The following is an 18701-nucleotide window of genomic DNA, read 5'->3' on the forward strand; positions in this document are numbered from 1 at the left end:
ATTATGTACCAATTAACTTTCTTAAAACACTTTAATTTTACCATACACTAATAATTATGTAAATAAAATTAATTATTCAAAAACTGAAAGAAAAAAGTCTTAAAACTCAAGCCCAAATTTTGGTATTATAATTATTAGATTCTACAGAAATAAAATGACCCTGCCAAATTTGCTATCAACATTCCTAAATGCTTATTCCCAATTTCTGATAATATCACTGAAAACAGATTACAGTTCCTAGAACCCGCTGGTCTGGAGAGCACATGTTGAGTAGTACGGTTTCAGAGCAAGAAGGATTAAGAAATATGAAGACTTTTATGACACTGAAAACTTATATAACTGAAAAAAAAAATTACAGACAAAATTGGCCAAAAAAAAAACAGGTAAAAATTTCTTGCTATCTTTCCCACTCTGCAAAAATATCAGTGGTTCCTTTTTCTATAGGCATAAAAATCAGGGTTTATTTCTTTTTTCCTTTCTTTCAGTCTATCAGTGATAGACATTTAGGTTATTTGAAAGGTGCCTAGCTCCCAGACTTAGTCATTTTAAATGAAATGCTTTCCGTTATAGCAAATAGGAGCCCAATTATTTTATACTGACATATGTAGTTTACTGCCTTTTTCTCTTATTATCATCTAGATACTGGAAAGCAGCTAGTTATTTTCAATTATTTAGCAACCTGCAATAAACATGATTTAGAACCAAAACTCCAAGTATATTTTAAAGCACATCTAATTTTCTAAAGAATAGGTCTTTGCTGTATTGCAGATGATTCGAAGTTTTAGAAATTCATCTCAGCCCTTTAAAGAAGTTTCTAGTTTAACCAGAAATACTTTTTCAGTGGTAAGAGTCCAATCCTGATGAATGTCAATATATGTACACCATCCTTCTAGGTTGCTGCGGCAGCTGTTAGTTAAAAAAAATAGTTGTTTAAAAATGACTGGAAGAAAAAGAAATGATTGTTGTATTTTCTCTCAAATAAAGAAAAATATATGTACTATATTTAAAGTGAAGCTGTTTTCCAAGTAGTGTTTTAAAATGTGGATGGCAAATCTGTCTGAGTTTTGGCAAAACACACTATTTTATTTTTGCAAGGCTCAACTGCCTTTTGAAATTAATAGTAATTTTCTGAAATAAATAAAAAGACCTTTGCAAATAAGAGGTGTTTTTTTTTTTAATCTTGCCAATTAACATTTCTGTAGCACTGATTAAGGTACAAAATATCTCACATTCACAATCTAGTTAGGAGCAAACTAGTTAGGCAGTTAAAACAAGTATCATCACATTAAACCCCAATGAGCCAGAGGAAAAACCGTTGTTTAGAGAACTCAACTGTGTTTTCGAACTCTAAATCCCATGATGTTTTATTTTACACACCAATTCATGAAGATTTATTTAGTTTTTTATTTGTATTTATTTATTTATTTTCTGGTAAAGGGTCTATCTCTGTTGCCCAAGATGGTCTCAAACACCTGAGTGATCCTCCCACCTCAGCATCCCAAAGTGCTAGGATTACAGATTACACATGTTAGCCACTAAGGCCGGCAATTTATTTCTTAAATAGCATTTGTATTTGATTATTCTAAGTACCTGTAACTAAAATAGTCTCAGGTCAGTAGGCACAAAAAAAAAAAAAAAAAAAAAAAAGGAAAAAAATCTTTCTTTTTGCTCAACTATTATTAGGAAAAAATGGATTTTATGTTAATAAGGGAAAAATGAAATACAGAATCCCTGAAGAGTGTGTGTGTGTGTGTGTGTGTGTGTGTGTGTAAGGCATGGTTAGTTCAGTTGTCTAAGAGTATATTTTCACGTAGGTTTTCATCACAATAAAAATTCTGTGTTCACTAAAGTCATACTGACCCATGTGTATATCTTTTTTTTACAAAGAAACCTTCTAAATGCATCATTGGCTCAGAATTCAGACTCCACTCTCAATTTTCAAATTGTTTGTTTGTTTGTTGATTTGTTTGTTTTTGAAAGTCAAAGCCCATTAGTGAAAAAAAGTTGAGATACCATTCCCAAAGAGACTTTGAGATCCTATAACTTTGGGCATAAAAAGAGACATCTTTTCATCTAAAAAAGAAAATAAATTAGACATTTAAGTTTTCCCAACATACTGCCTGTCCTTAACTATTTTCTATCACAATTTCATTTACTGTAGTCTTTTCTTAACTCTTCAATAAAAATAAAGGCCCACTGATTACATCTGCTGCTTGTCATGCCCTTAGTTACTAAATATTTGTTGACTGAGAATCATTAAATGAACGTTATCACAAGGATATGGAGAAATTTTAAATGACGCAATACATCTTTATACAGAGTGGAATTTTAAAAATCAATGTAAATTGGGGAAAAAAGTTAACAGAGGACATTTTTGCAATAAAAATATGCTCCAGGTAATTTTAGTTTTCTATTTACACAATATTTTTTAAATTACTGTACTTTTAACATTTAAGCATTAAGTCCAAGAACATACAATTTTTAAATGCAATTCTACAAACACATACAGCACAACTTTTAATAATGAGCAATAGTCATTATGACAGTTCACAAATCTAGTTTTCATATAGTCTCTTTTCTATATTTTTGTATTTATAGAAACTATTAAGTGGGTTTCATCATAAATGTGGGGGCAGGGAAACCAAATGCAACTATCAGATATTAATGGTAGTTCTTATAGTAGTTGGGTATCTTTACATAAAAATTTAACTCAAACATTCTCAATATCCTCAACCTCTACAGGGAATTTTAAAAAAGAAAACTAATAAAATAGAATGCCTTGATTATAGGCAGATTTCTAAGTGGTCTAGTAACAAAAAGTCAAGGCAGTGACATAGAGAAGATGGGGAAATACCTGTGTTTATGTAAAAGAAAAAATTATTAATAACAAACATGATTTAAGTGAGTAGTCTCTTCTCCTCAAAATACGTTGAATAATTACCACCAGATCAAGCTAATCTGAATTATTAGATCTCATGGTCTTTTACAAAAGTGTCCATGAAATTTTCCAACAACTTCCCAGACACTTCTAATTTTGGGGACTACACCATGAATTATTTTCAGTCCTTAGTCCTGTACTTTCCAGTAAAGAAGCCAGTAGCTACAAGAGGTGATAGAGCACTTGAAATGAGGCTAGTGCAACTTAGAAACTGAATTTTATATTTTATTTCATCTTAATTAATTTATTAAATTTAAATTTTAAAAGTGTTATTCAAGTCAGTTACTGGAAACCTCTTAATTTTGTTTGGAAAAAAACTGGGTATATGAACATATTTTTAAACTGAAAATTTTATTAAACTTTAAATTAAGTGCAGTCCGCCCTCAAGTTGCACATCTACTGATTCAACCAATCTTAGATTGAAAATATTTGAAAAAGAAAAATGGATGGTTGCATATGCACTGAACACTGAAACAGCCTTTTTTTCTTGTTATTATTCCATAAACAATATAGTATAACAAGTATTTATACAACATTTACATTGTATTAGGTACTGTAAATAATCTAGACATAATTGAAAGTATAAGAGAACATGCATCTAGGTTATATGCAAATACTACATCATTTTATACAAGAGATTTAAGCATCCTTGGATTTTGGTATCCACAAGAAGTTGTAGAACAAGTCCCCCATTGATATTGAAAGATTACTGTATTTGCAATGAAAACTTACTATCTGAATTAAGACTTGCTGTACCCAGATTTCAAAGATGTGGTATAATAAAAGAATAAAAATCTCATCAATAAAATTTACATTGATTAAATATTAAAATGATAATATTTTTATATCCTAGGTAAATATAATTTATTATTATTAAATTTCATTATACTGTTCTCCTTTCACTTTTTTAATATTGTTACTAAAATTTCTGAATTACATAAGTTGCTTGCATTTTATTTCTGTGGGACAGTGCTGTCTTAGACAATGCATATTAATGTAAAACCCAAAGTTTTGTTAAGTCAAGTTCCTTTAAGAATAATTTACATTGCATCAAAATTTGTTCTATATACACATACAGTCCTATAAATTTTGATTAATTCATACAGTCAGGTAACCAGCACCACAATCATGATATGAAACATTTTCACCATCCCCAAAAGTTCCCTCATGTCCCTTTGTAATCAACCTTTACCCACCACCCCAACCCCTGACAACAATGATCTGTTTTCTGTCCCTACAGTTTTGCTGTTTCTAAAATGCCATAAAAGTTGAATAATACAGCATATAGACTTTTGAACCCAGTGAAATCAAATTTTAAATATTATACCATTCTATGGTATTAAAGGATTATGATCATTTTGATATTCCTTTTCCTTGTATCAAGAACCTTTACCAAGGCCTATTTTTTTCCAGTTATTCCACTTTCAAAACTGAACTTTCTTCCTTGTCATCATTCTAGTAATGTATTTACCCTTCAAGAATAAAACGTAGTAGATTGTATTACAGTTATTTACATTACAGTCCTTCCTCCCACCAGACTCTAAGCTAGAAACCTGACTTTGCTTTCCATAGCATTAACTCTGTCTAGTGCAGTTAACAGTGCAAATGACGAGGCTGAGAAGAGATTTCCCATTGTGTTCTAAAACAAGGTAAAGGAAAAAAAGAAATGAGTGATGGAGGTTACTCACCAGAGTAGCTATCTACTTTTATTGAAGTCTCCGAAAAGAGTATAAGGCTATCCAGAGGATCCAAGAACTATGATTCCAGCCAGCCAGATGTGAATACTAGTGGAGCTTTAACTATGCCAGTATTTTTACCTGGATTGCTACTTGTTTTGTCATAGCTTGCTAACAAAGTTGAGTAAATTTGGAGTTGTCTTACTAATAGCATTTTTCTCATAAACCTTGTTATTTCTAGTACATGATTTTATAGAACAGAAAGTCAAGAATACACGTATCGCATTATAACAGAAACAGCTGCACCACACAAAGAGCTTAATAAATTAGAAGGTTCTATGTGAAAAGTCTAATATTTATTTGTAATCATTAACGTCCGTATGGTTAAATACATGAAATATAAGAAAAATATGTATTAAATAGTTAATAAGATATCACTATTTAGTTCAATGCTTTCAAGTACTTACTAAAATCTCCAGTAAGAAAAACTCCTTCTGCTCCCGGGGCCCATTCTTTGCAGTACAAACCACCATCAGCACATCTGTGGACGCCAAATGATTCATAGCCTCTGGAAAACTTATCAATACCACCTTCGTTTTCTCCAATGTTGTTCAAAATTTGGCTAAACTGTTTATACCTTTGAAGAAGTGTGAAAGAAAATAAGTTAGAAAATTAAATAGTCTTCTAGAAAAGCTACTGTAATTAAGTAACTGCTTTAGTCTTATTTAGGGAAAAAAAGGACATTATTAAAGAGGAATAATATAAATAATTTCATTTATTAGTAGAAGTTACCTGGTAGGATAAAATCACTCTTATTTAAAATAAACTGAGCTAATCTAACTAGCATTTTTGGTAACTTCAAGCACTGGTATGAGAGACGAAATATGATGGTTATACTATTTCATGAATTTTTTAAAAACTAGCATTATAGCAACTTCCATGTCAAGACAGTGTAATGAAACAGAATCTCTACATCTCTCTCCTCTGATTCCTAAGGAAATGAAATAACACAGTCAAAATTCAGCAAGAAAAATAAAATTAGCCTACTGCAGGGTTTGGCAAACTTTTCCTGTTAAGGGGCAGACGGCAAATATTTTAGGCTTTGTCAGCCATATGGTCTCTGTCACAGCTACTCAAGGATGTCTCTGAAGTATGAAAGAGGCCATGGACAAAAAGTTAATGAGTGGGTGTGGCTGTGTTCCAGTAACACTTTATTTACACAAACAGGTGGTGGGCCAGATTTGGCCTGCAGCCTTTTCCTTCCCTAAAGCAACTAAGCATGGCAAGAACATACATCATATCAAAGTACAAAAGCCAGCGGCCACAAGAAGAAATCACAGATTCCTAAGCAGGACCAAGAACAGCGCATGCCTGCTCCTGATCCTTTCCCAGTTCCCCTAGATCAGGTACCGGTACACCAAAATTACTACCCTATTTTCATTAGTATCCCCTATATCCAGTAAGAAACAAACTAGGAAAAACTTGGTAAAACTGGAGAAGTAAACCATGTGGCTGGTGTTCTATGTCAGAAGTGAAGGTTCCAGAACTATACAAAATTGTATACAATATTGTATACAATACTATACAAGTCAATAGGCTTCTCTATACCTCCCCATACCCTCAGGGGTAAGCAATCTTTCCCTGAAAGATGCCAGGAATCTAGGTACAGGATATCCAGGGAATATACAAAATTTGAGATGCAGAATAATGAAGAATATCTCAACTTAGCTACATAGAAAATTGACCTTTTTACAAATGTTCACATTATACAACTTAATTAAAAATAAACTCAAAAGAATAAGAGCTGAAAGATTATATGACAAGAGAATGAAAAGTAAAAGATTGTAGACTTAACGAAATAAATGGAGGAATAAATTATATCAATAGATAATGATGAGTAAGTTTAGACTCAGCAAAAAAAAGTACATAGTATAGCAAAAATAGCAAATTATTAAATGAATAAATAATTGAGAATTGAAATAATTAAAGAAAAACAATGAATTTGAATATATTAAAGAGAACCTAAGAGACACCCAACATAGACAAAAAAAATATGATCCAAATATGGATAGCTGCTGACTGAAAAATAAAACTAAATAAAATGAATATAGATGATATAAAACTGGAAAATTTTCCTAAAGAATTAAATCCACATATTAAAAAGAGCATACAATTTTTTAAGAAAAGTTTGGGAAATAAACACATACAAAATATATTCCAATTTAAGCAACTGAAATTCAAAAGATAAAATAAATGAGTCTATAGACAACCAGGCAGAAAAAGGCAACATCAATTAAAAATGAAAAGATAAAACCAACTCCACACAATTCTAAGAAGGAAAAGTAGTAATCTAGGAATATCCTAGGAGACAAGTTTCTATTCATATCTAAGGAATTTTTTAAAATACTGTCAAATTTAAAATTGAGTTTTAGTCAATGACACTAATGAACCATTCTTGAAGAAAAATAAGCTACTTTTCATTTTTCTAAATGGCAATTAAAAATTAAAAACAAACACAAGAACGAACAGTTATTGTAGGAGTGTGTCTAAGAACTGACTCCTTAAATATAGAACCTTGGCTAGACAATCGTGGAACTGTGTGAATGTGATCATGAAAAGGGATCTCAGCTGACAAAGTAAAAACATTATATTTAAAAAAAGAGATGAGTGAAAGGAGGTGAAATTGTATAGCAGAGAATCACTCAACACAGAGTAAAATTTAAGGTTGTCATCATTATACTCTTTCATGTCTTTATTAATCTTAGATGAGCATTGAAATAAAACTTTACAGTAAAGAAAGTTGTATATGAATTCCAATAATTTCTTCTTTTCATTTCACTTTAATTTCATTGTTTAAATTAAAGTTAACAGGCATTTATTTTCTCATGTCTCATTATAGTATTTCTATCAAGCATTTTCTCTAACCTTCCATCTAAAGATAGGCATATAAAAATATCAAAAATTATATACCCTTAATATCAGTGAGGATTATTTTGGTGACGTTTCTTTTTACTTTCTCCATTGCATTGTTCTAATTATGTATAACAAATAACTACCATTTAAAGAAAAAATGAAGTACAGTTTTTCTAAAACTATAATTTTTCACATAATTAAAACAGCAACATAATTTTATATAATAGTTATAGGAATTTTACTGAGTATGTAAAACTAGGTTTATAAAATTTGAGGAACTGAAATCATTTGAAATAGATCTATGGAGCAAAACCAAGTTTCTGAAATGGTATTAAGCCGAAGTAAAAATTCAATATGTGATGAAAGGGCATTTCAAAACAGTAAGAAAAGGATAGCTTATTCAATAAAATATTGAAATCTATAAGTCTGTCATAAACAGCAGATCTCTAAAACAAAATAACTTACAGAGAGATCAAACTTGTAAACTTTAATATTTTAAAAATAAGTCCAAGTGTTCATGGAAAATGAAGCACAGGTAGCCAATAAACATTAGAAACAATGATCAAATTCATATATAACTAAAGAAGTGCAAACCTAAACTTCACAATTCAATTTCCCACCTAAAAGACCCAGAAACATATGATAGTCTCTACGGATGGGATATGGTTCAGGAGAAAAGACATTTTCAAATGCTCTTGGTTGAAATATCAATTAGAAAATAATTTGACAACAGCTTTGAAAATTTCAAAGTCGCACTCTTCAAGTAAGTAACTCTATTTTTAGAAATCTGTCCTTTAGATATACATCACACAAAGATGCAAAGACATCTATGTATACAATACTATTTATTCTTTATGGCATTATTTATAATACAAAACCATGAAAAGTAACCTACCTTTGCAACAATGGGAAACTAGGTGAATGAACTGTGGAATATCCAAATGATAAATTATATGACAACCATTAAAAAAAATAAAGTAGGGCAAAATGTGCTGATATGGAATCCTGCCCGAAATAATCCCAGTCTCACAAGATAGTTTTTATTCAAGGGGACATAAACTGAACCACCCAAATGAGCCAGGCCGGTGTAACAAATATGAGGAGCTGACAACACACAAGAAACACAAAATTGCAAAGTTGATGATAAAATAATTAAGAAAAACAAAGCAGAAACTGTTGAGATGGAAAGTACAAGCCTCATCTAAAAGCACAGCCTCTATTTAATAGTTACAGCTCATTGTTACGTAGTATATTTTGTCCAATCACGTAATTATTCAAGAACATTAAAATATATAGATTTTTCTATGAACTCTTCCTCATGTAAACAGTGGCAACTGTTTCAAAATACATAAAATACTTACCTAGACAAACAAACTAGATATGCAGGCCTGATGGAACACCATATGCAAACTCTTTAAATCATATGAGAAAATGTTCTGTGTATATGTGGTTTTTTTAACCTCTTCCAGATATCAGTCAGCTATACTTCTTGGAATATGGAAATGCTAATCCATATTAAATTGTATAAGTGATAACAGGCAATAAAATGATCAAACAGTGTGGAACAATCAACAAAACAAAAATTGAACTTAAGGTAAAAGATATACACACACATACACCCTCATAATAAAAGGAAAACTACTGATTTTCCAAAAAGGTATAACATTGGGGGGGTAAACAAATGTAATCATTTTACTTTCAATGTTGGTATAATACCTTACGATAAACTTTTAGATTTATGTAAAGTTTGAGTTTAAAAAATAATCATTTTCTTAAAAAGTTTTTAAAGTATTTTCAAATGTCCCATTTAGTAAAATTTCAATGGAAACACGATTATAGCATTATATTACTTTAAGTATCTTGACTTCCCTCAAGGTCAGCCCTACAGCTTCTGATACAGAAATACACATTACACTTTGAAATCACTGTGGCTCAAAAAGGAAAATGCCTGAGGATACAGCAAGCTCATCATGCCTGTGCCTTCTCCTACTATAGTCACCTCTCTTAATATTTTGCTATGAATTTAGAGGATATTTTAAAACTAGGTCAAATTTTTGGTAACCAAGAAGATAAAATGAAATTAGTATAGGAACTAGTATTTTGTATAGATATAAAGAACTGTTGTAAAAATTATCAGATGTGACCTCTATATCAATGTTTTAAATCCTCTGTTACATAGGAAGAGACAGAGGCAAACATAAATGAATAAATTGTCCAAGATCAAGAAGGTAACAAGCAATAAGGACATCACATCATTAATCACAAAAGGTAGATTTCAAGTTAAATCTCAAATTAAAAGTCATATTTCACTTTTAAAGTTATTTATGTTTTACTCTTAAGGTAATTAATCTTATAATTATATTTAATCTTATAATTATATTTAATTAATTTAATCTTATAATTAAGAGAATCAGGGGTAGCTCATATTAGCTTTATTTCCAGAAATAGTCTACTTTCAAGTCCTGACTCACATACACCATATGTGACTCTGAACAAGTCCCTTCATCTCCTTTTTCCTGATTTTCTTAACACATTAACTGGGGGCTCAAGGGAACCTCACAGATTGTAAGGAATCAATGAAACACAGTAGGAGCATTCCCCACAGTGTTCAATAAATGGTAGCTGGAACTTTTCTCTACCTTGAAGTGGTAACACTATAGTGTACTTTTTACTTTATCAATTTTCTTTTACTTATTACACTTGCTTAGATTTTAAAACACATATTAGCTATTAGCTACGTTACGATTTTTCCCCTCAAGTTCCAAAACTGTTTAAGAATGCTTTCCATTTTTTTCCTGGAATAGAAAAACACAAATACAAATATACCAACACACAATACATATCACACACTCCAAATTCATTTGAACATATGAGTTATGGAAAGTCTGGAAGAAAATGAAGTCGACTAGACTACCCAGGGTGGGGAGGAGGGGCGGGGGACAGTTTAGATAGTTATGAAAAAAAAAATGAAACAAGCTAAAATCTTTGCTATCCTGGAAGGCAGTTGGTTCATCCTAGATCAGCACTGAAGCTCTAATTTCAGACAGGGCTGTGAACACAGGAGATACGGCAGTGGAGATGGATAATCCCTTCCCTGGAAATGTACTGGGTATAGAACCCATTCTCAAGTGCTTCTGAGCGGGACAGAAACCCACGAAACCCATGAAGAAAATTCCTTTCTTAATAGCTTATTTTTAAGATTTTACTTTGTCATTTGCTTCCTATGGGAGACTTGGATTAGAAGCAAGAAAAAGCACAGAAGTAAAAGTTCAAGAGAAATTTTTAACAGCTCAAAAGGGAGGAAATAGAGTTAAAGGAGTGGAGAGTTGAGAATCTTTGGAAGGATAAAAAAGCTCTTCAACTCAGTCTTTAAAAACACTGCAGGTGTCTCACAAAAACTTTCTTAAGTGAAAAATAACCAAAATATATAAAATTATTCATATATTAAGCCTGTCAAATGAGGGTTAAGCATTAGAGACTTTAAAGTGAGTATTTTATATTCCTCAATCAGGGCAATTATTCAACAAAAATACCCTAACATATTTATTGTGTGCTAATAATTCAGTTACATAAAACAAGATCCTTCTTGTAAGGTGTTCATCTGTGCAGTGGGAAACACTGTGCAACTCATGACAGGATAGGCCTGAGATAAGTAAGTGTTCACAGAAGAATGAGCAAGACCAGGAAAGAACGAGTGATTTTGACTGGAAGAAGAGATTGGCAGAAGGCTTTAGGGAGTAGCTGGCATTTGTGCTGTATCTTGAAGGATGAGTAATATCTTTTGACAGCTTGAGAAAAGAAGAGAAGGGCATTACATGTGTAAAAACTGGATGCTTCTTGATGACATGACGACTGACTGTGTGTTGTCAGAGCAGGAGAAAGTGGAGTATTCCAGAGGCCAACTGGGATGAAAAAGATTGTCTGCAATCAGATAATATGTGGAATAAAAAACAAAATCCTTAAAAACTTTACAGAGGAGATAACTGATGTGATCAGAGACATGTTTTACAGGGAACAGTTTGAAGGATGAATTTTGGATGAATTTTACTAGGCGGAGTCCATAAGTTAATAAAGTATTTATTAAGTAGACTATTAAGCACAGATACTGGCAGATCCTCCTGTTATACAAGAGTGAGCAATGAAAAGAATTTTTTTTAATGACATCATGGTACACATGGTTTCTTATTTTTGAAAACTATTTCTTATTTTTAAAATGTAAATGTTATCAAATAACCAAATGCATCTATTTTCAAAATCCTACATAAATTTTCAGTGGCATTTCCAATCTGTATTCAACTTGGCATACACTCTTCACTTCATCTATCAGAAAACAGTAGAAATGAAACTGTTTGAGCAAAGGTGACAAGGAATAGTGAAATCCATCTATTTATTATACAAGCATTACTGAGAGTCTACTGTACATCCAGTACTATGCTAGTCACTGAGAATATAGAGATAAAGGATATTACAAAGTCTATGACTTGAAGATATTCTCTGTTACGTATGGGAGACCGTAGAAGAGAAAGCAAGGAGTAGGAAAGCGTTACATAAGTTATTGATAAAGACAATCAGAAAACAATGTAATTCTGAAGTAATTCTTTCCTTTTAACTAAACTAAATGGAATTCTTTGCTTTGAAATTATACAAAGAGTGGGAAAATTATCTAGTTTGAACCCTAATATCTTCCTAGTAACTAAAATATTGGCACATAGTTAAGTATTCAATGAATAAATATTTAGTGAGCACCAATTATCTGTCAGATTCTTTCTAGGGAATGGTGATAAAATGATCAGAGTTAGGTTTAAGATTATAATTACTATGTTTGAATTTGAATCCTAATCCTACTGCTCCCCAACTGTAACTAAATTTTCTAATCTGAATGGAACTTACCTTCTAAGTCTGCTTTGAAAATCAAATGAAATAATGTTTCTAATCTTTTCATCATAATATCTTTCATGTGAAATAATGAATAGATACACAATGTATTCAGTAGGACTGATGGAAATGAGATAAACAGAAAAATTAATAGACTATTAGAATATTAAAAAGATATAATTCCTGTAACTATATTAGACATAATATAGGTGGCTTCCTGATTTACTCAGTCCCACTGGCTCTCCTTGTACATAGAGGTTGCGGCTTGCAAGCAGCTATCTGAAGAGGCCAGATACTGCATGTCTTGATCAGCTTGAACTGTTATAACAAATTATCATAGCCTGAGTGGTTTAAACCGCAAGCATTAATTTCTTACAGTTCTAGAGGCTGTGAAGTCCAAGACTGAGAACCAGCAGATCCAGTGTTTGGTGAGGGCACTCTTCCTTGCTTTCCGATGGCCACATTCTCATTGTATCCTGACATGGTAGACAGGAAAGGGAGGAAACAAGCTAAACACGCCCCAATCTCTTCTTATACAGCCACTAATCACGTCAGGAGAGGGCCACTCTCGTGATCTAATGCATCACTTCCCACAGGTACCATCTCCAAATATCATCACATTATGTATCAGAGTTTCAACATTTACGTTCTGAGTAGATATAAACACTTAGTTCATAGCAAAATAAAATGAATGTGCACACGAATAAAGGCTCCAAAGGACAAATTTTGACTAACGAGAGACAGAAAATAGGAAGAAGTCCTTAGATAAATTCCTCACTCTTCCTCTTTAACATCCTGTGTGACCAAATGACCAGCTATAAAAGGAGATAGTATTCTCTCACTTGAGAATTCAATTCATCAGCTTGGGTGTATATCAAGATCAAATGTATACAGATCTGCACAGGTGAATAATAAACTGGCTATATGATGACCCAGTGGAGGCCACCTGCTTCCAGAAGCAAAAACACAAACTTCTCACTGTTCTTTAAAATGACGGCAAACTACTCTGTGCAAACAACTCCTGATTAAAAGTGAGATGCAGACAGTTAATTTCCACCCTTTCACTTCTGCTCAAACTGCCGGTCTGCGGTTTTTCACTCAAGCAACTTTTCTCACTATTATAATCTTTATCAATGCCTAGGTTCGTGAGATTTGAAACTAGCTATCAAATGAGTTGTTGCATATGTCTAGGACTAAATGGTATATACCACGTAATATGTGCCAGGCATGGTACTACACAAGAAAGAACAGATTTAAAAAGAAAAGACTGAGTTATATTTCTAGTTCCCTTAGCAACTGACCTTCAATTCTCACTTAATAATCTCAGAATTTCTGCTTCCTCATTTATAAAATGGAATAATATCATTGATGTCAAGGTGGCTGTGCTTATATATAACTAGCTCACAAAAAATAGATTATTTCATGAAATGTTACATCTTTCCTTTTCAAAAAAAATAAGAAATGAAGATCTCATTTAGTTGTAAATTATTAACTACTTTCAGCAAATCATTAGTCTTCAATTTCTAAGTAGAAAACTTAAAGCCTTGAAAAATTTGGAATTGTTCTGCTATGTTAATTTTCATACAAAAATAAAATTTAAACATTAATCCCATTACAAGCATACATTGTGTGATTAATTTTAATCTTTTTAAATTTTATTCACATTGTACCATCTCTAAAACACAATCAAATGCATTGTGACCAATCTAATAAACACATCCTCAGTCCACATTTAAGAAAAAATTTAGTCTCTTATTTTCTGATATGAAGCAATAAAAGCTAATTAAGTCATGGTTTTGTTCTTACTTAGTTTAAAGTTAAGTGCAATGAAAATTCGCTACTTTCAGTCTCAGATTAATAAAATATATAGAGAAGTTATGGTTATAAAGAGATCATTAAGTATTTGGGGGGGGGGAAGTATGAGGTAAATTCAAAACTATTATCTTCTAAAAGTTGCTACTATTTAAAATAGTATCCCAAAAGTAAGTAGTGGCTATTACTTGTTAAATATTCTTTCTTAATTTCTGGCACTGGGCCACAGATGTGAGGGGGTCAAGGGAGATCATTGCTAAGATCTTTCTAGGTCTAAATCCTATAAAATCAAGAAAAGAAAAAGAAATGTTCTTATTCAATTAACAAAAAACTGGACAAAGTCCATTTAGTGATGTCATTTAGAAATCCTTAAAACTCTCCATTTCTTTTAATAATAAAGTATTTATTTATACTACATTATTCTACTTTCAGAATCATGGAAATACTAGCACATTTAATGACACAACTTAAAGAACCTACTATAAAGCCATTAATATAAACATATTTTGACTTAACAAATTAGAATAAATTTAACAAAATATAACTAGAAATTAATTTTAATCACTGTGCCTTGTCTCTCGGTTACAAATAAATTAATAATATATTGCCCTTACAGTTTACTGAGGTATGATTAATGGTCAATATTAAAATTTCTAGAGTGTTCTGGCAAAGTGAAAACCTCACTGCCTAACAGACACATACACACACACACATCTGAATACAATAAATCAGAATTACTGAAGGTAAGCCCTGTGAGATGGCCCATCTGGTCAGGCCTGGAAGTGTCAAGTATTGTCCCAAGCACTTTAAGCTGCCGGCCTCTTTATCAGCCACTCTCTTTCCAGTCACGCTCCTGTTCAGGTCTTTGCTACATGCTCTGCTGATTACCTTGGAAAAGGGCAATGCTGTAACTGTTCAACTGACCTTTCAGTTTATTTTCTCTTGTGTAATATGAAACATGAGCTAACACAGTCTTACTCTGCTGATTTCCAGGAAGAATTCTGACTTAATGTTTCAACAGCTCCTGGCTCAAATAATACTCTGCTCTTCTGTATTCAGGTTTCTCTTTTTGGAAAAATTATGTGTCAAAGACCAAAGGTATGGGCTAGAGAGATAGAAGCTTTAGGTCCTCTGCAGAGCAGACCACATCTGCACAGTAGTATGCTCCTGAGAATGTCTGGTCAACTAACTTGCTGAGAAGCAATTCCAATCTTTTAAGTCATCACTAGGATATTGTTCCAAATGTGACTTTCATTGTAACCATGAACAGTTTTAAAGTGATGATGCTTATGTCTTTTCCGTCTTTCAATATGAATGTTACAGTTACTCGAACATTGTCAAAAATGTTATACTCACCATGGGAAAAACAAAATAGAGAGGGAGGTTAAAGAATCAAAAGATACACATTCTAGACCCAACTAATGTACTAGCGATGTGACCTGTGGAAAGATAAATATTCAAAGTTTCAGGTTCTTCTACAAAATGAAGAAGTTGGATTGAAAGGTTCCAGCCTATAATCCATACTCTAAACTTCTTTGATTCTTAGTTGGGTACTAAATTTTCCCAACCCAGGAAGAAAAAAAAAGCACCCCAACACAAAGGTTACTTTGCACATTTCCCACATAAACCAAAAGGTATATATTTTACCATACACAAGAAACATAATGTTACATTTATATTTTTTCTTAAAATAAAATGCAGGGTATAAACCATATACGAAATATAATAGACACAGGAAATTTTATTTTATTTATTTTTTATTTTATTTTATTTTATTTTATTTTATTTTGAGATGGAATCTCACTCTGTAACCCAGGCTGGAGTGCAGTGGCACAATTTCTGTTCACTGCAACCTCTACCTCCTGGCTTCAAGCGACTCTCCTGACTCAACCTCCCATGTAGCTGGGACTACAGGCATGCACCACCACGACTGGCCAATTTTGTATTTTTTAGTAGAGGTGGGGTTTGACCATGTTGGCCAGGCTGGTCTCAAACTCCTGATCTCAGGTGATCCACCCGCCTCGGCCTCCCTAAGTGGTGGGATTACAGGCATGAGCCACTGTGCCTGGCCAACACAAAGAATTTTAAAAAGAGATATAATATGGACAGAAAAAATAATAGTTTATAAATATTACAAATTGTAAATTACAATGATAAGTACCTTATGGAGTACTTATTATGTTCCAGGCATTGTTCTAACTTACAAATGAAAGCTTAAACTCTCACAATAACCCAACATCGGGAAAAGTAGTATTATTCCTATTGCACAGATGAGAAAACTGAAGACATTAAGCAATCTTGCTCAAGGTCACACAGCTAGTATGTGTGTGAAGCTGAAATATAAATCCAAGATTTTACCTCCAAAGCATTGGTCCTTGACCATTCTTAATATCACCCCAATAAGTTTGTTTGTTTTGTTTTGTATTGTTTTGTTTCATTTTTTGAGATGGAGTTTCGCTCTTGTTACCCAGGCTGGAGTGAAATGGCAAAATCTTGGCTCACCGCAACCTCTGCCTCCTGGGTTCAAGTGATTCTCCTGCCTCAGCCTCCCCAATACTTGGGATTACAGGCATGCACCACCACACCCAGCTAATTTTGTATTTTTAGTAGAGACAGGGTTTCTCCATGTTGGTCAGGCTAGTCTCGAACTCCCAACCTCAGGTGATCTGCCTACCTCAACCTCCCAAAGTGCTGGGATTATAGGCAAGAGCCACTGTGCCCAGCCCACCCCAATAAGTTTTGCAGTTTACAGTTTCCCAGCTGACTTAATCTTCTATACTAAATTTAAATTACTTGTTACTTAGCATGTCTTAAATAATTTTAATAAGTTGAACCATTGAAGAAAACAAAATTCTGCTATAGGTGTGATACAATTGGTCAAAAATAAAACTGGTAGAAAACTCACTTGAAAAACATTAAAATACATCATTTACAGTACATGAACAAATTCACAACTATTTTAACTTTTCTTATTTTATTTTTGGGATTTGTTTGTTTGTTTGTTTGTTTGTTTGTTTGTTTTTTTGAGACAAGGCTTTATTCTGTCTTGCAGGCTGGAGTGCAGTGGTGTGATCCTGGCTCACTGCGAGCTCCTCCTCCCTAGCTCAAGCGATCCTCCCACCCTCTCCCGAGTAGTTGGGATTACAGGTACGTGCCACCATGCCCAGCTCATTTTTGTATTTTCAGTAGAGACGGGGTTTTGTCATGTTGGCCAGGCTGTTCTCAAACTCCTGACCTCAAGTAATTTGCCTGCCTCGGCCTCCCAAAGTGCTGGGATTATAGACATGAGCCACTGTGCCCGGCTTTATTTTATTTTTTAAAGTCAACAAAGAGAAAGAGACACATATGATTTTAATTGCCCAGAGAATTTTTATCTGGGGAGTGTTCCTGTCACAATGAACTTGAATGAATTGACCTGAAGCAAGATCTGAAAACAAATACTTTTTGAATATATAGTTTAAAGCATCATTTGAAGTATTGTTTTGGTAGGTAGTTTGAAACTATAACAGAGATATAAGAATTTATATCTTTATGATATACAGTTTCAAACAAGATGGTTATATCAATTGTAAAGTAAAAACTAACACTAATTTTTTTACCTAAAACAATAATCAAAGATCAGAAAACTTATATAGACACTTTGCAAATCAACAAACCCAATCACACTTCTGAATTTATTAAATATAGCCAGATAGCCATGGATGTTAGCCTTGTGAATGTTTTTATATTAGGAACAGGATAAATGAATCAAGTTATCACTTTGACAAGGGCATAGGACACACTATATTAATATATATTAAAGAATCTCAGGAGATAGATATATTTCCAACAAAAAAAAATCCACATCTTTTGGACTAAATAGTGGTGAAATATCAAAGATCTATCAAACACTCTGACAGTTCTTTGCCTTTACTGAGAGAGACAAAGGTTTCAAAATTCTGTCAGGCACAAAACTACAAAGATCATAAGAGCTTTCACAGTGACTGCCTACATATTGGCAAGATCTCTTTTAATTTATAAAAATTCAAGACATATCTATATCTATCTACACATATATCACATTGTATTACATATGCATACACACACACACACTGTATATATATCTATATATATATAGAGAGAGATATCTTATATACACAAACCCATAGATTTTACAGCCAATAAGCTAACACCGATGAAACAGAATAGGTCTGAAAGCACAGGTACAGTTTGGCAAGTACAGTGGTCCTCTGCATTGTGTGCATGTCTCAATTTATTACATCTTCTCCATTGCATATTTTACTCTTTTAACTATTTACCCAAACTGAAATTGAGATAAGGTATTTAAATGTTACTGAGCAACTCTACTCTGTAGGTCTTGCAACGATGTAATGTAGGAATGTAAAATAACATTTATAAATTTCACTTGCCATATTATCAAGTTCCTCACCAAATGAAACTACTAAAACCAAGAGCATAATGCTACAAGCATGTTTAAAAGAAAACCC

The 18701-nt window shown here is 32.7% G+C and overlaps 1 protein-coding gene across 1 annotated transcript in view; it reads right to left on the reverse strand.

Annotated features, from left to right (window-relative positions):
• The window catches only part of GBE1 (1,4-alpha-glucan branching enzyme 1), a 265726-nt gene that overhangs the window by 209596 nt on the left and 37429 nt on the right, over positions 1-18701 (reverse strand). The window contains exon 2 of the mRNA XM_007986177.3: positions 5082-5251. Within this exon, the coding sequence (XP_007984368.3) occupies positions 5082-5251 (170 nt within the window). The remainder of the gene's footprint in view (positions 1-5081; positions 5252-18701) is intronic.

Source organism: Chlorocebus sabaeus, chromosome 22, assembly GCF_047675955.1.
Source record: "Chlorocebus sabaeus isolate Y175 chromosome 22, mChlSab1.0.hap1, whole genome shotgun sequence".
Taxonomy (NCBI): Eukaryota; Metazoa; Chordata; class Mammalia; order Primates; family Cercopithecidae; genus Chlorocebus; species Chlorocebus sabaeus.